General features: G+C 36.3%; 1 protein-coding gene and 1 long non-coding RNA gene across 3 annotated transcripts in view; one reads left to right on the plus strand and one right to left on the minus strand.

Annotated features, from left to right (window-relative positions):
* The window catches only part of LOC136032938 (uncharacterized), a 212308-nt gene that overhangs the window by 158135 nt on the left and 29857 nt on the right, over positions 1–24316 (plus strand). The gene's annotated exons all lie outside the window — the stretch shown is intronic.
* On the minus strand, positions 20–22410 carry LOC136032935 (poly [ADP-ribose] polymerase-like). The gene is made up of 5 exons (XM_065713402.1): positions 22194–22410; positions 21139–21283; positions 19668–19873; positions 12432–12571; positions 20–327 (listed from the first exon to the last, which is right to left on the minus strand). The coding sequence occupies exons 1-5, from the start codon at positions 22314–22316 to the stop codon at positions 111–113; spliced, it is 831 nt and encodes a 276-aa protein (XP_065569474.1). The 5' UTR covers positions 22317–22410; the 3' UTR covers positions 20–110.

The raw sequence follows: 24316 nt of genomic DNA on the forward strand, positions 1-24316 counted from the left end.
GTAGGATTAACTTCTAGAATTGACTAATAATTTCCTTTACTATTGTTTGCAAGTATATAAAAAAGTTTTCATAAGGTAATTTCGGGTATTATCAGAGATCAAAAACTATTTTAGTCAGCCCTATTTGCCTCTACATCTCCTAGTTCTTCTTGTGAATCTGCTTTTGTAGGTTCTTTTTCTGCTGTTGTTTCTTTACTATCATCAGATTTTAGTTTCTTTCCCTCGGGCTCTTCACCTTTATGTTCTGGCTCTTCAAGTGATTCTTCATTTTCAACTCCTGTTTTATCTTGTTCTTCTTCCTTAATATCTTCTTTATCGTCACCTTCCCTATAAAAAAATAAATGGAAATGCAAATTAATTATTCAGCTTACTCAGCATTGCAGCTTATTACAGGAGTACTAGGAAGATTTTAAAAACAGTAATGAACATCTTTTGAAATTAAAAGTAGCAAGATGGGGTTGTATCTACGCGGAAATTTCTATTTCTGCGGCATTCTTCCTGTATGTAATGGACCTTTTCTTACTTTTAACTGCGTCGAAACATCATCCTATTATGTAAACGACCGTTTTGAATTGTTCCAAATGCAAGTGGAAGGTATGCTATGAAAAAAATTAAAGAAAAGGTGAAAGGGCTAAACGCCCAAAGCTATGTCAAATCAAGACGTATGCTTCTTTCAAAATAATTAGAATCTATTTGTATTAAAGGGATTGTATATACGACAACCCCTTCTCTAAGATATCTTATGTACTGCAGAAGCATAATTTATAACTCTTACTCACGGATTCTGGGGGGTTTGTCAACTCTTTAGGCATTGTTATATGATCTCTGGACTGTTTTGAACAAAATGTCTATCTCAAAGTTTCAATCGGATGCATTTGTGGAAAAGAAGAAGTGGGGGAAATAGTTGCCGTCCGGTCACTTCTGACTCTTAGAAAAAGAGCCAGAACTTTACATTTCCGACCAAATGAGTCATCTACAAAGTTTTTACGACCACCCCTTCCAGAAAAACCTTCTTTGCCCTCAGAGTTTGAATTACAACGCTTGCCAGATTATCCCCATAAGGATAATATCTCAATTATAATCAAGCTTTACAAATAAGAGTATTTCTGGCATTTTCCTTCCCTCTAAAAATAGCTAATTATATTCATTCCTAATAACAATTATTGCAATAAAGGAAACAACATTTTAAGCACATTCAATTTCCGATTCTAGTTTATATACTAATACCTCATCCTATTAAGAACCCGTGATATATATATATATATATATATATATATATATATATATATATATATATATATATATATATATATATATATATATATATATATATATCCAAACTCAACCGACACCTATTACATATGTATTGCTCGACATTCCCTGTATGTTTCAGCTTGATACTATCAGCCTTTCCTGAGATAGATAAACTCTCCTGACAACCTTGATGCACATGATTTCTTTTTGGTTTCTTTCAACATTTTCCGAAAAATCCAACTTAATAATTTTAGATGTGCCTTTAATATTGAAGATACAGTGTTCTGGAAAGCTAGATTCACATAGGGATATATTTAATGCCTTTGATTTGCTCGACATTCCCCACCCCAAAGAAAAATTATAAATGTTTCCGCTTAATTTCCTTAGCCATTTGTAAGACATTGCAGATTTGCCCTTTTGAAAACATAGATGTTCACAGCAGTTTGATTTATTTCAGCGCCACCTCAACATTCCTTGTAATTTTCAATGGAATACCCTAAGCTATAAGCTAAGTTTCTGAGATATTGCAGATGCACCCTTTTGACAGCTTGGGTGCATTGAGTGTTTTTCGATTTGATTCAATATCCCCCTCAACATGAACTGAAAGTTGCAAATTATTATACTTAGTTAATCCTGAGATATTGCAGATGCACACCTTTGAAAAAATTGATGACCACAGTGTCGTTTAATTTTGTTTAATCTCCGAATCATCATTCACAAAAAGTTTCAACATAATACCCTTGGCTATTCTTTAGACATTCCAGTTACCCTGGATGTACTCAGTGTCTTGATTTAGTTTAACATTCCCTCAGCATGCTATAAAAGTTTCAATTTAATACCTTAGCTGTTTCTGTGTTGTTCAGAAACGCCCTTTTGACAGCTGGGCATAAAGTCTTTTGATTTTTTTCGAATTCCCCCACGACGTTCCCTGAATAGCGCCGTCTAGGTAAAGGCCAAAATTGGTTCTATGTATTATTGTTTTTGTTTTTACCATACATTTTTATATGAGAGGACTTGTCGTAGAAACATCGGAGGGGACTGGGCTCATTCGATGTGAAATTAAAGGTTATAGGGCACTTTTTATGAACCATAAGTGGTTAGAGGGCAACCAGTCCCTCTCCCCTGCCCTTTTATCTGCCCCTCCATCAACGCCGAGGAAAAATTTGAGATAGCCGTTTTATTTAAAACAGTCAAAAGATTCAGCAGCTCTGCCTTTAAGATAATATAACAATGCTTCCAGGAGTGACAGAACCCCCAGAGTCCAGGGCAACCGTTGTAATTCAAACTCTGAGGGCATAAGATTTTTCTGGCAGGGGTAGTCGTAAAAACTTTGTAGAAGACTCATTTGGTCGGAAATGGAAAGTTCTGGTTCTTTTTCTAAGAGTCAAAAGTGACTGGAGGGCAACTATTTCCCCCAGTTCTTCTTTTCCACAAATGTATCCGATTGAAACTTTGAGATAGACATTATGTTCAAAACAGTCTAGAGATCATATAACAATGCCTAAAGAGTTGGCAAACCCCCCAGAGTCCGTGCGAAGAGTTATAAATTATGCTTCGGCAGTATATAAGATATCTTAGAGAAGGGGTTGTCGTATAAATTATCAAACTCATTCACTCTCACTTATACTCGAAAATTTTTATATTTTGTTTATAGACTCTTTATTTTGATAGCCTAGATCCTCTATACTTCGTAAACTTTAACTTGCATTTTAATGCAAATATAAACATTTTTAAATTTTAAATACGAAAAAACTTTGTGTTTTAAGAATGATAACATAAAAATTCACCAGCTTCCGACCACCACCCCCTCCCCCTTCGACTTCGAAAGATAAGTTTTGGCCAGGAAGAAAGTTGAAGACTTCAAGGATTATTTGGGGAGATGTTGAAATACGCTAATTAGAACTAAGTATAACTAATAAATACGATTGGAGTATTCTAATTATTAATCCTAAGAAATGAAAACTGAACAAATATTCATTTTATAAACCAATTAAAAACTTTGGCAATAAAAACGAATAGAAACAAATTAAAAAAAAAACTTCCTATAAAAGGAAGTTTTTCAAAGAGCCTCATTAAGCCCATGACCAACAGAAATAATAGTTCATTCCAAACAGTTCATGTTAGAGGATTAAGACTATCCATTTATCCAAAAAAAGTGTATTAGCAATAGCTCGAGAACGGCTAAGGGTATTAAGTTGAAACTTGAGACTAAGGATATGTTAACAGGGATGTTCAAAAGTGATTGGAGGACTACAAGCCGCCCCCCTTGACCATTTAGATGCCACCTTCCATCAACACTTATCCAAAGTAAGCAAAAGATCTTGAAATAATGACTCCAGGGACGCAACGCCACAAAAACCTAGGACAATAATCGTAAATTAAACATTATACACTTTTTTAATTGCATGAATTTTCTTTAGGCAAAGGAGAAATAGTTGATTCTGATCATGTTCAAAATGATAATGTACATTAAGGCATAGTTTCGGGGTGTATTGAAAAGTAGGTTTAATTACATCGAAGGATAATATGTGCATCCAGTTTTTCAAAAAGACGTATTTGAAATGGTCTCAAGAACAACTGAAGGTATTTAGTTACAATTTTCAGAGCATGTTGAGGTGGATGTTCAAAAGAGGTGTGTAGAAATGGATGTTGGAAAATAAATAATTATTCAATTATTTTTCCCTCAGGCCCTTCACATAGAAGAGGTGGTTTTATAAACTTCCAAGGGGGTTGATTTGATAGGAATCGGAAGTTCCAATTTCCTTTTTAAGAATTGAAAGTGATCGAAAAGCAACTAGCCCCCCCCCCCAACGACATGTTTTCCCCATATAAATCTAATCAAAATTTTAAGATAACAATTTTGTTGAAAATAGTTCAAATGCCAGATAAATATGCCTCCGGGGTTGAAAAAAACCAACAGCCCCTAGGGCAAGGACTCTAGTTTATACAAGTTGTCCATTGTTAATACGAATGGTTTTTATAGAAGAGGGGTCGTATAGACTTGAGAAATATCATTACATTTTAAATAGAAAGTTCTAGTTGTCTTTTAAAGGGTCAAGTCTGGTTGAAAGGCCACCAGCCCCCCTCCCCCAAGCCCTTTTTTTCACAAACACTTCTTATCAAAATTTTCAGATAGCTATTTTGTTCAAGATAGTACAAATGTCAAATAGCTCCGGCTCCGGGCTGAATCCCCCCACCTCCCTCGGGGAAAGGACTAAGTTATGCTTGTTGATCAATGTTAACATAAAAGTTTTTTATGGAAGGGTGGGTCGTATTAACCTTAGAGGTGATCTCAATCAATTGGAGATTGAAAGCTTTAGTGCCATTTTGAGATTCGAAGATGATTGGAGGGCAACCAGTCCTCTCCCCTATTTTTACACCTTTTTACTCCAAGTGAATTTGATCAAAATTTTGAAATAGCCGTTTTGTACAAAACAGTCCAAATTTAAACAGCTATAACTAAGTGGTTGAGAAATCCCCAAGGCCCCAGGGGAACCGGGCTGTAATTTACGCAAGTTTCTTGTTGTTACTTTTATACTTTGTTTATTTTGATACTTTGATTTATTTATTTACTGGGCAACATAGATTTACGGGGCAAGCTTTGATTCTATGCTGTAAATCATGCAAGCTATTTAATATTACTTTGATAGTATGACTTTGATACTAGCTCTGATATTTGGATGTTAAAAAAATATTTTGAAATGAGGAGAAACATCGAAAAGGGCTCATTCGGATGTAAATTAAAACGGCTAGTGCCCTTTTTAACAGTCAAAAGTGATTGGAGGGCAACTAACCCCCTCACACGCCTACCCATTCCCCGAAGACATCCAATCAAAATTTTTAGATTGTCATTTTATTAAGCGTTGTTAAGAAATCTAGAAATGAAATCTTTGAGGATTACACCCCCCCCCCACAGCCCTCAGGGCAAAGTTGGTAAGTTATGCCCCTGGGCATACGCTATTTTTATAGGGTGTGCTGTCGTAGAAACTTCAAAAAGGACTCATCCGATTGGGAATTGAGAGGGCTAGTGCTATTTTAATAGTCAAAAGTGATCATAGGGCAAATGGCTCCCCTCGCCCATCATTTCTCCGAAGACTTCCGATTAAAATGTCGATATACCTATTTTGTTCAACGTAGTTATATGGTCCGGAGATTATGTCTTTGAGGATGATAACCCCCTACAGCCCTCAGGGCAAGGGTTGTAAGTTAAACCCTGGGGCATAAAGGTTTTTATAAAAAAGAGTGGGTCATATAAACTTCGGGGGGGGGGGCTCATTGGATTGGTAATTAAAAGCTCTAGTGCTCATTTTAAGATTCCAAGTAACCGGAGGGCAGCTACCCCCCTCCCATACAAATACGACGTATTGTCCCAAAGTGCAGATAGTACAAATTTTGAGATAGCCATTTTATTTAAAATAGTGCAAATACCGTACAAGGCTTTTGGGGTTGAAAAAAAACCAGAGCTAATGACAAAGGTTGTATGTTATGCCCCGGGGGCTAATTGGATTGGTAATTAGAAGCTCTAGTACCATTTTTAAGATTCAAATTGACCGGAGGGTAGCTACCCCCCCCCCCCACACACACAGGCGTCTAATTATACCGAAATGCATGTAATACATATTTTGCGATAACAATTTTATTTAAATTGCTCAAATATCGTACAAAAAGGCTTTTGGGGTTGAAACAAACCCTAGAGCTTGGGAGCAAGGGTTGTGTATTATGCCACGGGGGCATTTAAGGTTTTTTATGGAAGGGATGATTGTATAAACATCAAAGGAGGCTCAATTGGTTGAAAAGTGAAAGTTCTAATTTTCTTTTAAGAGTCAAAAGTGACAGAGGGCATCTAGACCCCCCCCCCCAAATACCTCTTTTTCACCAAACTAGTCAGATTGAAATTGTGGAATAGTGATTTTATTGAAAATAGTCCAAAAAACATATAAAAATGGCTCTAGGGTTGACACAACCCCTCAGTGCCCTGGGGATAAGGTTTTAGGTCATGCCATGGGGGTACATAAGTTTTTTATGGAATGGGTATTCGTATAAACTTCAGATGGAGCTCATTTCATTTGAAATTGGAAGTTATAGTGTCCTTTATAAGAGTCAAAAGTGATTAAAAGCAACCAGTCCCCCCCCCCACACTCAGCATTTCCCCAAAGACAACCATTAAAATTTGGAGATAGCGATTCTGTTCATTGTAGTTGAGAGGTCTGGAAATTATGCCTTTGAAGAAGAAACGACCGCTCCCACAGCTCTCGGGGCAAGGGTGATGAATTATGCTCCGGGGCATATAAGGTTCTTATGGAAAGGGTGATCGTATATACTTCATAGGGGACTCATTAGATTGGTAATCAGAATTCCTAGTGCCCTTTTTAAGCATCAAAGTGATCAGAGGGCAGCTACCCCCCTCTCCATCACGTCGAGTTTTCCCAAAATACATCCAACATAAATATTTAGACGGTTTTTTTTTTATTCAAAATATTCCAAAGATCATATAAGAAGGCTTGTGGGGCAGGAGTGAACTAACGGAGCCTGAGGCAAGGGTTGTAAGTTAAGCCGTGGGGTATTTAAGGTTTTTATGGAAGGGGTGGTTGTTTAACTTTAGAAGAGACTCATTTGGTTGAAAATTTTGAAATTCTAGTTCCTTTTTAAGATTCCAAAGTGATAGAGGGTATTTTGCCCCCAACTCCTCGACAACCCCTCTTTTCACCAAACGCATCTGATTGAAATTGTGCAATGGCAATAATGTTTAAAATAGTCCAAAGAACATATAACAATGAGGACCTGAGTGACCTTGTAGTCAAGATGGGTCCGAAATTCATCTCATCACAATGCCTCCAGGGTTGAAGCGACCCCCCAGAGCCAAAGGAAAAGGGCTTAAGTTACGCCCTGGGGGTATATAAAATTTTTATAGAACGAGTGGTCGCATTAAACTCACATGGGTCTCATTTGATTTTAAATTGGAAGTTATAGTGTCCTTTTCAAGAAAAAAGTGATTTGAGAGCAGTCACTCCCCCACTCCCATCATTTCCGAAAACAAAGTTTTTAGACATTTTAGCATTCTCGAAAGATTCAGTAACTATACGTTTAGGGATGTCAACTCCTCCTAGGCCTCAGGGCACAAGTCGTAAGTTAAGCAATTTGCTCATTGTTTACGCATAGTATATGTTCTTGAAAAAAATATGCATGATTAACTTCTACTTTCCCAAAATCTGAAGGGCATTGAGTCTTTCAGGGAATGTTGAGGGGAGTGTTGAACTAAATCAAATTTACACTACTACCACTACTATCACAAAACTTCTACTTTTGTAACGAGTCCTACCAAGTCTGAGTATATTGAAAATAATATCTGAGGAGACATTGCAGAGAAATAAAATACATTTGGAACAACTTATCATATCAAGAGGACACTTCAGGGACATCGTGAGAGGGATGTTCAGTTGACCAAAAGGCAAAATGTACCTGCTACTACGCTTTACTGAAAACAAAATACGTTTTAAATGTTTTTAACTTTTTTTTAATTTCATAAATAAAGAATTATCAAAAGTCTAAGGAATAAATATCAATATATGTCAATTAAACTGATAATCCACGTTTGTTTGTTTTTGTTTTGTTTTTTTCAGTAAAGCGCAAATTGCGTTTTGGTCTTAAGAAGGTATGGGGTCAGCCTTACTCATGTTGAATATTGCTTGTTTTGAATTTGACTCTGCTATTTATTGTAACTAATTTCCGTTTTGAGTTTCATTTGCTTGTTGATAGTTATTTTTGATAGTTTTATGCTTAGAAGATTATCTGACTATTTCTGCTGATTTAGATTAATAGAGCTCTTTACTCTTCTTTAAAAAACTTGTTTTGTGAAAAGTTTTTAAAATTAATCAAATACAAAATCCAACAGAATCAATTACGTTTTGGTCTTGAGAAAGTATGAGGGGCTATCAGTCCTACTTATGTTAATTATTGCTTGTTTTGAATTTGACTTTGCTATTTATTGTAAGTGATGTTCGTTTTGAGTTTCATTTACTTATTGATAGTTAGTTGCGATAGTTTTACGCTTTGAAGATTATTTGACTATTTTTGCTGATTTTTGGCTTAATAAAGCTATTTGCTCTTCTTTGAAAAACTTGTTTTGTGAAAACAGTTTTTTGAAATTAATCAAATATAGAAGTACAGCAATCAAATTTATTAACAGGTACTTGTATAAGTAAATAAATAAATATTAAAACGAGTTAAACTTAAATTAAACATGCAAATCAAGCGTCATCCAACTCACTCAAAACCCTAACACAGCTAAGTAGACACCTCCCCCACCCTTCCCTGAAAAAAATACTGATGAAAAATGATGCTGTGAGTAAGAGACAGAGGTAAAGACATTACTACGACAAAAGATAACTCAGCAACCGAAGCCACCAACTAGTAAATTAAAAAAAAGTCACCACAGACATTTCAAGCTAGCCAAAGATCCTATATACCATGCTAATGTCAATTGTTGCCTTTGATTTTACAGAAAACACAAGATTTTGTCAATTTTTGTGGCACTTGCTATTCCGCCAAGTGTCATTTAGCGATCGCAGTTTCTCTTGGTCTGTCGGTCCTGGCTTTACTAGTTCGGGTACTTCCAGATAAGCTAGGACGATGAAAGCTGGCGGGCATATGAGGGACCAGACCAGATTAAATTAGAAGTAGCCACTTCCCTAATTCGATCATCTGGGGGAGTAGAGGGACGGTTAATTGTGAAAAATCAGAAAATTATGAGGTATTTTTAACTTACGAACAGGTGATCAGATCTTGATGAAATTTGATTTTTAAAAGGACCTCGTGTCTCCGATTTCTTATTTTAAATCCCGACTGGATCCCGTGACATTAGGAGGAGTTGGAGGGGGAGACTGGAAATCTTGGAAAACGCTTAGAATGGAGAGATCGGGATGAAACTCGGTGAGAAGAATAATCACAGGTCCTAGACACGTGATAAACATGGATCCACTCTGTTTGGGGGATGGGAGGGGGATTATTTCCAGTGCTTTGTTGAGTTCTGTGCTTCTGGACGTGCTAGGACGATTAGTATGGGTACGCGTGTCAGGGACCTGCACAAATTCCCTTGATAACCTTTCTCTCCCTGATTCGACTATATGGGGGAGGCCTGGAGGGAGGAATCGTGAAAATTGAGGTATTATTATCTTAAGAATGTGTGATCTGATCTCAATGAAACTTGATATATAGAAAGATCTCATGCCTCAGATACTTCATTTTCAATTCGAATCTGATCAGGGACATTTAAGGGTAGTGGGGAAAACAGAAATATTGGAAATCGGAAACGCTTAGAGTGGAGAGATTGGGATGAAGCTGGATCGGAAGAATAAACACAATTTCTAGGTACATGATTGACAAACCGGACCAGATACGATCCTTTTGGGGGAGGGGGTATTTCTAGTGCTTTGACAAGTTTGAGAATAAGCATAAGTTCCAGATACACGAGTGACATAACTGGACCAGATCCGATTTCTTTGGGGGAGTTGGAGGGATTTCTAGTGCTTTGGCGAGTACAGTGCTTACCGACATGCTAGGACAATGAAAATTGGCAGATGTGTGATGGACCTGCACAAATTGACTTGAGAACAGTCGTTTTACAGGTAGAATACCAAAAAAGAAGAGACTACAGGAACACTGTGTTTGTAAGTTTGCCTTGGTAATAATTGCCAATAAACAAAGAGCAGCAAAATTGATAACACCAGTACCGAGTCTAATTTTAGGTTCCGACGTCGTCACAAGTGCCATATAAGCTCTTAGCTCTTGTTATTTCCTATTTTGGTATAGGATTAAGTGATTAATCTCTGTTTTCATTAGCCATTTTACAGACATCATAAAGCTAATCTACCAATGAACATACAAGAAAACCGTTAAACACGGCATAAGATAACGAAGCTTTCAGCTGGCTGATTCATTTGTTATTTTTTCTTTAACACCCCAAGTGAACACGAAACTTTGAAGTCAATTTAAAACCGAAATTTTAATGCTTTAGCAGCATTTTTCATTAGCTAATGCATTTTCCTAGCTTAACAAGTTCTAAAACAAAGGAGGGCAAAACGCACTCCTAATCAGTGGGTATTTCTTTCAAAGTTTCTTCGAAAGACGTTATATTTTACAAACAAATGAAGTCTCTAACAGATAATTCATTTTACTAATAATATGTCCCTATGCATTAGGATTTATTCTGGCTATTATCTTCAATTTAGGGCGGAGGGGGGAGAAAATGTACTTACTTTGAACTTGATTTATACACATGTGCGTGTGGGAGAAAGTTTAGAATTCTCTTCTTTCGAAACTATTTTACCATTTAACTTTTTTACATTGATTTTATCTTGCATATATTTTATAGGCTGCTCCTCTCCATTAAGGAAAAACCTTTAGTTTTGTTCTTAGCTAGAATATAGAAAAGAGTAAAACGGTTTTTTGAAGCTATTGTTTTCATTAGGATTTACATACAGACATTTCAGCATGATGTCATGGCATCAAATAGCACAACTTCATATAATCAAGGAATAACACCGAAAATACAATTCTTTTGTGAAAAATTGCAACAGACTTTTCTGCTATAAAGACAAATTTATAAAATTGGGCTGACACAAGTATTACATGTTGAATCAGTCCATAACTGTATGTATATTATCGTGAATGTCCAAAACCTGGTTAATGTCGACATCCACCAGTGAATGTTCAAAATTCCTTTTTCTCTCCTTGAATTAAATTAGCTTTGTGAGTCAGCTTTTTCAGTATTTTGGAAGCTATTATGATAAAAGTTAAAGTCAGGTTATATCATGTTAGTTTAGGTTAGATTAAATTTGGTTATAAATATCAGAAATGGGTTAAAAACCTAGTATAATCTCGCCTAAACAAACCTAACCAAAACTAGTCTAACCTAACCCAACCTGTCATCATCAAACCTTGCATTAAATTGAGGAAGTTGACTGGCAAAGTTGACTAAACCCAAAAAGCAAAAAAAAAGTACTTCGGACGTTCAACGGTGAGTGTCGAGATTCACGAATTTCGGACAGTCACGGTAACATAATGCCTCATTTTATCGTACCAAATTTCATCGTACTAGCTTATCTGGAAGTCCCTAAACTAGCAAAACCAGGACAGACAGAAAGACCGACCGAGAGACCGACAGAATTTGCGATCGCTATATGTCACCTGGTTAATATCAAGTGCCATAAATATAATCTGAGGATGCTTTTCAAATGCAAGTTTTCAGGGGTGCCAAACGGAGCAGGCAGTTAAAAGGACTGACTTTCACCCTACATTTCGAGAAATACTTTTATTTAATATTTCATTAAAAATTGGGAAAAGGACCCCTCTCCTTGATTTTCAAAAATACTTTTTTTGCTATATTTTTACGGATGTTTCTAGCCCTATGAAGCAAATGAGATAATAAATTTTATATTTGAAAATAAAATTGGGACTTTTCTTCAGTAAGACTAAAAAGAGAAAAATAAATTGTGCTCAGGCTCAGAAATAAAACTTGGCTAATAATATAAGCAGCTTCATATATGGCAATAACTGTTAATAATACTGTGGTAAATAAAGTGAAAATTTACAACACACGAAAACAAGCACGGCAGAGCCCCCAAAAAATGGTTAATTTATAATAGAGGCTAAACTCTCAATTTAAATATAACAATGTGGTTTCCATAAAATATATTACACAGCTACATTTTGGCAATTTAGTCTTGTCATGAATTTAGTGTTTCGCCTAAATTTAGTCTTGGCAATCCTACAATTTGCTTGGTTGTCTTTTTTTTCTTATTTTGCTATTTCTTTAATTTTGTATTGTGGTAACTTTCGCAGAGATTTTACTGAAAAACTATAAAAGTAAACTGTAACCAAGAAAAAAAGGGATCACTCTACCCAAAGCTCGTACAAAAAAACTGTTTTCAGAGGGAGGATTGATAAAAAACTTTATTTGGTAATTTAAATAAGATACACCCAGAATTAAAAATAATGAGGGTGATTCTGGCCCCAGAGCCCTCCCCTAGCTCAAACACCCCCATACCTTATGGACCCTGCCTACCTCCATTGACTAAAAAAAAAACATAATTGGACTCCTGGCTCAAAACCTCATTAAAGAAAACTAGTAATAACGCACATCTTAAATAGACAAATAAAATGAGCAAAAGAGGACTAACTGAAGATCTGGTAGCTTTTCCTTCAACAGATTCTTATCCTCCATTGACAGCTGGTCAAATCCTGGGATTGTCTCTGCTGATTCTGTAAAGTCCAATTCTCTCCTGTTCTTGGCAAAGCAATCAACATGGTAAAAACGGTCCTACAAGCAATAAATTTTCGGTTCAAAATCTTGGTAAAAACATTGAACTATTTTTATTTATCATCTTAAATTATTCCTTTTCGTCTTATATTCAAAAAATGTCACTCTTTATCCTTCATACAGGATTTGTAATCAAGTAAGAAAAAAGCTGCAAACAATTGGACGACCATCCTATTTACTCACCAAAGTCATGGCCTGGGAAAATATGCCTGATTTTCGAAAATGGAGGAGTACTCTCAAGAAAATTACACCATCAAAATCACTATGTCAGAGACCTGTACTGCAGAGCTTTTACACCTTTATCTACAAAAGTATAGAGCTTTGCATTTTTTTTTCTGGAAGGATGATCACATAGTCGTGGGAAACAGCATTTATTATTTTAGGACCTATCTATTTAAGCCAATATAGCATGGAGGACCTTCTTTAGAAATAAATTGGAATCTTAGATACTATTTTAGGTAGCAAAACATATTATGTGACTTCAAGGTGGGATTGTTCTCCATTTTAGGGCAAAAACAACAATTTCAGTCTAAAGATGGACAAAAAATTAATTAAATGAGAATTCTTAATTCGTCTAAATGCAAATTACACTCACATGCTCATCAGCAAAAAGGTGGGAATGGGAGAAAATCAAAACAACTTCACTAATAAGGACTTCAGAAAAATCGTGATGAGTAGAACTGTTGCGTAAATTTCACTATGCTTAAGCACTGACCTAATATCTTTGGCGTTTTCGGTGCACTAGTTACGTCACAAACTCTAGACCACAAACACTGATAACAAGAGCTAAGAGCTCATATGGCACTTGTGACGAGGTCGGAAGAGCCGAGAGCTCATATGGTACGAGGTCGGAAGAGCCAAGAGCTCATTTGGACGAGGTCGGAAGAGCCGAGAGCTCATATGGTACGAGGTCGGAAGAGCCAAGAGCCAAGAGCTCATTTGGCACTTGTGAGAAGGTCAGAACCTAAAGTTAAACTTTATAGCACAAGATCCTTCTAAATATCAAATTTCATTAAGATCTGGTCACCCTTTCGTAAGTTACAAATACCTCAATTTTCAAAATTACCTCCCCCCTCCCAATTCCACCAAAGAGAGCAGATCCGGTCCAGTTATGTCAGTCACGTATCTTAGACAGGTTTCTATTCTTCCCATCCAGTTTCATCCTGATCTCACCGCTTTAAGTATTTTCTAAGATTTCCGGTCCCCCCAACTGCCCCCCCCCCAATTACGTTTGATCCGGTTGAGATTTAAAATAAGATATCAGAGTTACGAGGTCCTTCTAAATATGAAGTTTCATGAAGATCCGATCACTCCTTCGTAAGTTAAAAATACGTTATTTTTCTTATTTTTCAGAATTACCCCCCCCCCCCCCGCAATTGAGCGGATCCGTTCCAATTATGTAAATTACGTATGCAAGACTTTTGCTTATTTTTCCAACCAAGTTTCATCCCAATCCCTCCAATCTAAGCGTTTCCCATCATTTTAGGTCTCCCCACCCCAAACTTCCCCCAATGTCACCAGATCCGGTCAGGATTTAAAATAAGAGCTTTGAGCCACGATATCCTTCTAAAAATCAAATTTCATGGAGATCCAATCACCCGTTCGTAAGTTAAAAATACCTCATTTTTTCTAATTTTTCAGAATTAACCCCCCCCCCCCCCAACTACCCAAAAGAGAGCGGATCCGTTCCGTTTATGTCAATCATCTATCTAGGACTTGTGTTTATTTTTCCCACCATGTTTCATCCCGATCCCTCCACTCTAAGTGTTTTCCAAGTTTTAGGTTCCCCCTCCCAACTCCCCGCCCCCATCACAAGATCTGGTCGGGATTTAAAATAAGAGCTCTAAGACACGATATCCTTCTAAACATCAAATTTCATTGAGATCCGATCACCCGTTCGCAAGTTGAAAATACCTCATTTTTCTAATTTTTAAGACTTACTCCCCCCCCCCAACTACCCCAAAGAGAACAAATAAGTTCCGATTATGTCAATCATGTATCTAGGACTTGCGCTTATTTTTCCCATCAAGTTTCATCCCGATCCCTCTACTCTAAGTGTTTTCCAAGATTTTAGGTTTCCCCCCTCCAACTCCCCCCAATGTCATCAGACCCAGTCGGGATTTAAAATAAGAGCTCTGAGACACAATATCATTCCAAACATCAAATTTCATTAAGATCCAATCACCCGCTCATAAGTTAAAAATACTTCATTTTTTCTATTTTTCCGAATTAACCGGCCCCTACTCCCCCCCCCCCAGATGGTCAAATCGGGAAAACGACTATTTTTAATTTAATCTGGTCCGGTCCCTGATACGCTTGCCAAATTTCATCGTCCTAGCTTACCTGGAAGTGCCTAAAGTAGCAAAACCGGGACTTTAGGTTTTCCCCCTCCGACTCCCCCCAATGTCATCAGATCCGGTCGGGATTTAAAATAAGAGCTCTAAGACACAATATCATTCCAAACATCAAATTTCATTAAGATCCAAATACCCGCTGATAAGTTAAAAATACTTCATTTTTTCTATTTTTTGCGAATTAACCGGGCCCCCACTCCCCCCCAGACGGTCAAATCGGGAAAACGACTATTTCTAATTTAATCTGGTCCGGTCCCTGATACGCTTGCCAAATTTCATCGTCCTAGCTTACCTGGAAGTGCCTAAAGTAGCAAAACCGGGACAGACCGACAGACAGACAGACCGACAGACAGACCGACAGAATTGGCGACTGCTATATGTCACTTGGTTAATACCAAGTGCCATAAAAACCGTAGGACTGTAGAAAAATATCAAATTAAAAACTTGCACCGACAGCACAAAGCTGAAGGCTAAGCGAATCAAAGCATTGTTTTGAAGACGAAAGTAAAACAGTTCAAAATAGGGATGAAACCTTTTAATTGACAGTGAACAGATATAAAAAATTTTAACTGGATATTTCGAACACATATACAGTGTTCATCATCAGCAGTAATTCTGATGATGAACACTGTAATGTGTTCGAAATATCCAGTTAAAATTTTTATATCTGTTCACTGTCAAATAAGATTTCATCCCTATTTTGAACTGTTTTACTTTCGTCATGGAAAGGCAGAGTGGTCTTCGAAGTTATCTTTGTTTAGAAGATTATTTTGACTTGTATCAGTCTGTTTATTTCAGAATGCTTAGTTTATCTGTCCAATTCACTAACATTCCAGACGCAATATTAATTTTTAAATTAGACGCATGACATTTTAAATTAAATAAAAAAACTAGTTTTTTAACTGAAAGTAAGGAGCAACGTTAAAACTGAAAACGAACAGAAATTCTTCCGTATTTAAAAGGCTGCCCCCTCCTAAAAAAATTGCTCTTTACGGTAAAGCTTGGCGGTTTCTCCCATTATTTAAGAACCGCTACTGAAACAAAGTGGCCGTTTAATCAAAATAGGATATTTTTTTTTTGTGCTGCATCTTTTATTGTATGTTTTCTGTAAACTATAAAATCGAGCCTATTTAACAGACCAGGGTTATCAAGAATTTCAGTCATACTTCTAGCGGTAGTTGCAACCTAGTCAAGAATGAACCAGGGTAGAAAGTAATCCTTATAAGGAAATTCATTCGTTATTAGTATTCACAAATAGAATATTCTTGCTGCCATAAAGCAACTTGCTATTTTGAATTTGTGAAGCCTCGAATATTGAAATTGGTAGTGTGCTTAATGTTGAGTGTGACGAGAAAACATATTTACAACAAAAAATCCTTTCTCAAAATTAAGACGTTAAGTCAAAAATATGTCAGGTTCGGGATTAGAACACACGACTATGACCAAGTATTGTTATTTATCTGACGAAGAAACCAATGCACCAACCTGACATGTTCAAAGGTAATATTCAACAATAAGTTAACGTTATGTTGTATAATTACCATGCTGTAGATTTCTAAAAAATTATTCAATATGATCATGGAGAACAATCCTGTCACTGGTGCAACTCCACCCACCCTGAGAATTAAAAAACAAGAGCTAAGAGCTCATATAGCACTTGTGAAGAGGCCGGAAGAGCCAAGAGCTCATATGGCATGAGCTCTCACAAAATTCTAAGAATCAATAGATTGATTTAAAAAGAAAATCAGAGGCTTAATGCCGGTCGGGATTTAAAATAAGAGCGCTGAGTCACGAGGTCCTTCTAAATGTTAAAATTCATTAAGATCTGCTCATCCACTCTTAAGTTAAAAATACCTAATTTTTTCCAATTTTTCCTCTTCCTTCAGCCTCCCCCCTCCTCCGATGGTAAGATCGGGGAAAACGACTTTATTAAGTTAATTTGTGCAGCTCCCTGACACACTTACCAATTTTCATCGTCCTAGCACGTCCAGAAGCACCAAACTCACCAAAGCACTGAGCCCCACCCCCTAACTCCCCCAAAGAGAGTGGATCCAGTCTAGCTACGTAAATCACGTATCTACGACATTTGCTTACTCTATCCACCAAGTTTCATCCCGATCTCTCCACTCTGAGCGTTTTCCAAGATTTCCGATTTCCCCCTCCAACTCCCCCTAATGTCAAAAGATCTGGTCAGAATTTGATATAAGAGCTCAGAGGCATGAGTTCAATCTGAACATCGAATTTCATTAAGATTTGGTCTTAAGTTAAAATTACCTCAATTTTTCTAATTTTTCCAAATAAAGACCCTCCAGCTTCCCCAAGGAGAACGGATCCGTTCCAAATATTTCAATCACGTATCTATAACTGGTGCTTATTCTTCCCATCAAGTTTCATCCCGATCTCTCCAATCCAAGCGTTTTCCAAGATTTCCGGTTTCCAAGATTTCTGTTTTCCCCTCCATCCCCCTATGTCCCCGGATCTTATTTGAATTGAAAATGAAGCATCTGAGACACAGGATCTTTCTATATATCAAATTTCATTAAGATCTAGTCACCCGTTCTTAAGTTAAAAATACCTCAATGTTTCTAATTTTTCCAAATTAACACCCTCCAGCTCCCCCAAAGAGAATGGATCCGTTCCAATTATGTCAATCACGTATCTATAACTTGTGCTTATTCTTCCCATCAAGTTTCATCCTGATCTCTCCACTCTAAGCGATTTCCAATATTTCCGATTTCTAAGATTTCCCCCCCTCCAACCCTCTATGACCTCGGATCCGATTCGAATTGAAAATGGAGTATCTGAGACATGAAAACTTTTTATGAAGTTTCATTAAGATCCGAAGACCCTTTCGTAAGAAATATTTACCTCAATTTTCCCGTTTTCTAAGATTTCCGATTTCCCCCTCCAACTCCCCCCAATGTCACTGGATATGGTCGGGATTGAAAATAAGAGCTCTGAAACACAAGATACTTATAAATATAACATTTCATGAAGATCTGATTTCCCGTTCGTAAATTACAAATCCCTCATTTTTTTCAAATTTTTCAGAATTACCCTCCCCCCCCCAGCTCCCCTAAAGAGAGCGGATTCGGTCCGGTTATGTTACTCACGTATCTTAGACTTGTGCTTATTCTTCCCACCAAGTTTCATCCTGATCTCTCCATTCTAAGCCATTTCGAAGATTTCCGACACCCCCCAACTCCCCCAAAGAAGCGGGATCCGGTCGAGATTTAAAACAAGAGGTCCAATATTAAGACATGTAATAGCCCATAACTCCAAAAAATACAGTCAGATCAAAATAACTTAAAGAACTTTCCCTAGTGGCTGTGGGGGTCATGCTATCTCCAAAGATACAGCTATTGGGCCTTTCAACTATGCTGAACAAAATAGCTATCTCAGAATTTTGATCGGCAATTTTGAGAAAAAAGTGACATGCCTATTTCCCCTTCATTTTTTTTGGTGACTCAAAGGCCACTAGAACTTGCGATTTCTGATAGAATGAGCCATCTCCCAGTGTTCAAGGCCCACTGGGTCGTTACGATTACCCCTGGGGAAAAAATGATAAAATAAAAACACATACATGATCTTTTGTCTGCCAGAAAATACAAAATTCCAAATTTTGAAGACATACGCGGAATCTGATAGTGTGATTTTCATTAAAATTCTATGATTTTAAGGGGTGTTTCCCCCTTTTTTCGAAAATCAGGCAAATTTTCTCAGGCTCATATTCTTTGATGGGTAAAAAACCCCTTAATGAAACTTATATATTTCAAATCAGTATTAAAATCCAATTCTTTTGATATATTTACTGATATCAAAATTCCGTGTATTATTTTCAGTTACTATTGAGCCGGGTTGCTCCTTACTTACAGTTTGTTACCATAAACTATGTGATACCATCACTGATTCTGTTAGGTTGCAAAACATTATTTTGTTGATTTATATAAAAATGATCAGAACTAATAAGTTCATTATAAATGGGGTTTAAATAGGTTTCTCTGGTGTCTCTACTTAGGGCTACCCTTTAGTAAATCTACTTTTTTTATTTCAACTGCTTCCTTAAAAACTCACAAGAGACCTTTAACGGAAACAATAATGGATGTGTTATTAAATAAAATGAAATGGTGTGGATTGTCATAGACATGCTGAGCGAAGGTGAAATCAAAAGTCTCAGGCCTTTGGCGTAGCCCCATGGCTTTGTCCATTGAGAACCTGTGTTCTGACAACCTCTCCCCCAATTGTTATTTGGTTCTTTCAACATATAAATAACCGCAAGAACTAGAAACCCTACAAAGGCCATTCCCCAAAATGGGGCTGGTTTTATCTTTGCCGCTGTTGAAAGAAGCTCTGTGTTTTACTAGAATTAAAAAAAATGACATGATTGTACCGTCACTGCTCCAGAAGTTTAAGATTACTTCATTTAGCGGGAAATTCAAAATTTAGGAAGAGCTTGAAGTTTCTTTCCGCAGTATTTGCGAAATGTTCCGGTTAGCAGGTTCAACACCATGGAAGTATTCCATTTTAATGCAGGGTTATACCCATCGTAAGGAGGCAACACGTTTTCATCCACAGCTCAAAAAACGCAAAAAAAAACTAAATAAAAATATTTGCCATACTTGACCGTAATCAGTTTGTTTTTTCTCATGATATGGGTTTGATTTGTTGTTTCGAAATATTATTTTGTTAGTGTTTTCCATATACTTTCTTTCAGAACTAGGCTTAAGAAAATTAGAAATGACCTGAGGTCCAAACATCTTTGCCCGCTCAGGGGAATATCCTCTTTTGGACAATCTAATATCACCACGGTCAATGTTTTCGACGCATTTCCGGCATTTTGATCGTCCAGTTGTTGCATATTCTACTTTATAATCTCGCAGCTTCAGTTTTTCACCTCGTTCTCCTACTCTCTTCTTAACTTCTTCTGGCAATGCTGGAATTACTTTACCTAAAATTACAGAAATGCCCTTTAAGACAAACACAATTTTAGATACAACAAAAGATAAGGTTCAGCACAGTTACTATGAACAGTTGGTCGCTGTTTACTAGGTTGCACCTACCGCTGAAACCATGATTATGCAGTGCTTGCTCTATTTTGTTGGGTACAGTTCTGGCCATTTAGATGCCTGTCAAAGCTATCTATTTCCCAAATCACCGATACCACCGAAAGATACGGAGAAGCATTTTCTCAAGCAGGTACAACATAATTATATCCATGGCAAGCCACAAATTTAAGCAAAATCACAAAAATTCAGTGACTTCAAAATGAGAATGCTGTGTCAAAACTAAAATATCCATAGAATTTTGGAATTAAACCTAACAAGACATGGTCTGCCTTCTGTTGAGTGAAGGAAGTTGAGTGAACCCATTAGCGTCAAATTTAGGTTTTGTTTTTGAAATCCCATTGTTACAAACATGGAATTCCTAAGGATTTTAAACTTCTCCAATATTTAGGCGATATAATGAAATAGTATTATAAGAAACAAATAAGGAAATAACGTGTGATTGTGCATGTTGAGCGGACAAAGAGACACAAATTATGTGTTAACGTTGACCATGGTCTCTATTAATTGTCTTTCCCGTGGTTAAAAAAGTGAATTCCATATTTGATATTATGCAGAGCATTATGCAAGCTTTTTCCCTTTCCTTGCCGCAGACATGAAATCATACATTATTACAGTTACTAAATAACAGATCGCACACCATAAAGTGATAAAAAGAAGACTTGGTGTGTCTTAGCTACTTAAAAATATGTTTTTCCAAAAATTACATTGAACTCACTTAAAAAATTTCTAATTTTATAAGTGAGTAAAATTACTAATTGCTTATTTTCTTAGGATAGAATTACCAGTGACTCTTTCTACGAGGCTAGTTCACTTATAATAAGATATTTCTGATTCAGGTTATTTCTATGTAACTGAAGATTCAAATATTGGACACATATACCTAATTGCTGATTTTCTAAGGAATAGAATTGACGAGGGTAATTTATTTTTAAAGATTCAAATTTTATAACTCTGAAAAGTCTTTGGCTGTCTTTGATGAACAAAGGGGGTTTAAATTGTACCACGATGATGTGTTTATTGAATATATGTTTAACCCTGAAACGTCAAAATTCTTTTCGTTTTTGACAAACAAAAAAACAATTCAAATGATTCCGCAACGTTAGTTCACGAAAGCATCTAATTACTGAATTCTAAGGGAAAAAATTACCACTGATCCTGTCTTCGATGGCAGTTTGGTGTTCTGGTCTAAGATTTTCAAACCCAGAAATATCGAATGTTCCTTTTGGTCTTTGACGAACGAAGAAGCAGTCCAAATGGTACCACGATGTTATTTTGCGATCCAGTTTGGAACTCTTGAAAAAACAAATTCATTAGGTTGACACAAGAAATGTATCAATGAACTATTTAGAAAGAGAGGAACAAAAATTTTTATGTTCTCAAAGACGGAGTTTGAGCTGATACTAATAGATCATAAGTGACAGGTAGAACAATAACGAATAATTCCTTACTATAATATACCTATTGAAATTTTGACAAAACAACACTTTACCTTAATTTTCAGTTACTAGTTGCAGGTAAAATTCTAATCCATTGACTTCTTGCTACCTTGGAAAGTTGTTGGGCTAGAGATGGATTAGTATTTTACCTGCAACTAGTAACTGAAAATTAAGGTAAAATGTTGTTTTGTCAAAATTTCAATAGGTATAGCCTAGACCTGTCATGTAGGCAAATTTCAGGGCCTTCTAGAGGGAGAAGGAGTGGATATGGGTACTTTAAAACACCTTCCCGGGACATACTTTAGTCTGCTGATTCATCCCTGAATCAGCAACTAGAAAAAGCTGAACCCTGAAAAAGCAACTAGTATCTGAAAATTAAGGTTAAAATGTTATTTTGTTAAAATTTCAATAGGCATTCAATTTTAAAATTTCAATAAAATTTCAATTTCTGGGCCCTCTAGAGGGAGAAGGGGTGGAGGTGGGTAATTTAAAATACCTTCCCGGGACATACTTTAGCCTGTAGACCCATCCCTGAAAGTTTCATTTTCCTAACCTAAACCCTTTCCAAGATAGCCAGAAGTCAATTAATTAGGATTTTACCGAAAAACGTATTAAAAACTTATCATATAGCAACACAGTTAATACAAATCAAAGGAAAAATTCCGTTTACCTTGGTCTCCCGTACGTAAAAAGGGTTTCAGAACATTTCCAAAGTTCTAAAGAAAAATAACATCTAATTTAGGCCTAGTTTTAAAAAGGAAATCACCTGAACTTTTACGCCAAGACGTAAATCCCCTTGTTCGATGGGGTCCTCACAGAGCTTGCATTTCGACCTACTAGATTTTGCATATTCTGCTGTTAATAGGCTTTCATCTTCTGTGTCACTCATTTTGAATTGTTTTTCTTTTTTAATCAAAGATATTCCAGTTATCCTATAAGTTATGGCGCGAATCCTTCATGCTTGGCTTATTAATTTGTTATAACGTTTTTACAACGTAGTTAGACTCCAGGATGACCGCGTCATACTCATTGGTTGTGCAAAGAAAGAAAACGCATGAAAAAAAAAACTTTTCAGCTAAGAAGATGAAAATAAATAAAAAGCTGTAAATTATCGCCATGGTAAAATTTTAGGGTTCATTTTGAAAAGTATCTTCTTTTATACATGTAATAATTCTGTCTTCTCAGGTCAGCTTTTGAACCCCTTAACCCGTAAGAAGATGTGTTTTCAACGTAAATTAAAAATAAAAAAAACAAGTTTCTCAACTGAAAGTAAGGAGTGACATTAAAACTTAATCCGAACAAAAATTACTCCTTGTATGAAAGGGGCTGTTCCCTCCTCAACGTTCCGATCTTTACGCTAAAGTTTGACTCTTTCTCATAATTCTACTTTATATAACAGTAAATAAATTTAGCGTAAAGAGGGGGACGTTGAGGAGGGAACAGCCCCTGTCGCTCCTTACTTTCAGTTGAAAAATTAGATTTTTATTTAATTTCTGAAAGTTTTTGAATTAATGCATGTTTGATTTCGGTTCTCCGCAAATAAATAATTAAAACGAAATTTGCCTATTAATCTTTTTGTTGCTAAATGGCTTTCTCTTAGTTTTGATCAGACGATTTTGAGAAAAAGGGTGGGGGGGAGGAGGCCTAGTTGACCTCCAATTTTTCGGTTATTTAAAAAGGCAACTAGAATTTTTACTTTTTAACGAATGATTTTATTAGTAAAAAATATGCATAGCTTACAAATTAACTTACGTACATCACAAGGGCTGTAAAATAAATAGTTGAAATTACTAAAAACATTTTAGCGTAAAGAGCGAGGAAAAGCTTTGTCATATTTATTTTTTCGTTTTTTTTTAAATAGTGCTAAAATCCTGCGCCCCCTTCATGGAATAATCTCTTCTCCCATGACAAATTCCTCCAAGGGAATGTCCTCCTACATATCCCCCTCCTCCTCAAACCCCTCCCCAACCAAAAAATCCCCCTGAAAAGGTCTGTACAGTACCAAATAACCATTACTGCATGTATAAATAAATAAAAGTAGTTTTTTTTAACCGAAAGTAAGGAGCGACATCAAAACTTAAAACGAACAGAAATTACTCCGTGTATGAAGGGAAGGGAACAGCCCCTGTCATACACGGAGTAATTTCTGTTCGTTTTAAGTTTTAATGTCGCTCCTTACTTTCAGTTAAAAAGACTATTTTTGTAATTTAATTTCTGAACGTTTTTGAATTAATGCATGTTTGATTTTGGCTCTCCGCACATAAATTATTAAATGAAATTTGCATATTAATTATTTTTTTGGCTAAATGGTTTTCTCTTAGTTTTGATCAGACGATTTTGAGAAATAAGGGGTGGGGAAGGAGGCCTAGTTGCCCTCCAATTTTTCGGCTACTTAAAAATGCAACAAGAACTTTCAATTTCTGACAAATGTCTTTATTAGTAAAGAATATACGTAAATTAAGAATTAACTTACGTAACAAATGTCTATATTCTTATATTTTTATTATGTATATGAGGGGGTTTGTCCCCTCGTTAATGCTTCGCTTTTTACACTAAATCTTAAGTTTTGTCCCAATTCTTTAAGAATGTCCCCTGAATCAGAAAGGTGGTAGAATAAATAGTTGAAATTACTAAAAATACTTTAGCATAAAGAGCGAGGTATATACGAGGAGAAAACCCCCTCATATGCATAATAATCTCTGTTCATTTTAAGTTTTAATACTACTCCTTGCTTTCAATTGAAAAAACTTTTTCATGTTTATTTTTTCATTGTTTTTTTTATAGTAATGCTAGAAAATCTGCACCCTTTTCATTAAATTTCTCTTTCCCAATGACATATTCCTACAAGAAAAGATCCTCCCACATAGACCCCTCCCATCAACCCCCTCC

The sequence above is a fragment of the Artemia franciscana genome, chromosome 11 (assembly GCF_032884065.1).
Source record: "Artemia franciscana chromosome 11, ASM3288406v1, whole genome shotgun sequence".
Classification (NCBI taxonomy): Eukaryota; Metazoa; Arthropoda; class Branchiopoda; order Anostraca; family Artemiidae; genus Artemia; species Artemia franciscana.

Bases quoted from the DNA above. Each gene is read 5' to 3' on its own strand.
- LOC136032935 (XM_065713402.1), bottom strand. From the start codon at position 22,316: ATGAGTGACACAGAAGATGAAAGCCTATTAACAGCAGAATATGCAAAA. The intron at 19,874-21,138 runs GTAATTTTTTCC...CTGTAATTTTAG, and splicing joins CATCGAAGACAGGATCAGTG to GTAAAGTAATTCCAGCATTG. The intron at 12,572-19,667 runs GTCATTTCTAAT...TATTGCTTGTAG, and splicing joins CAAAGATGTTTGGACCTCAG to GACCGTTTTTACCATGTTGA.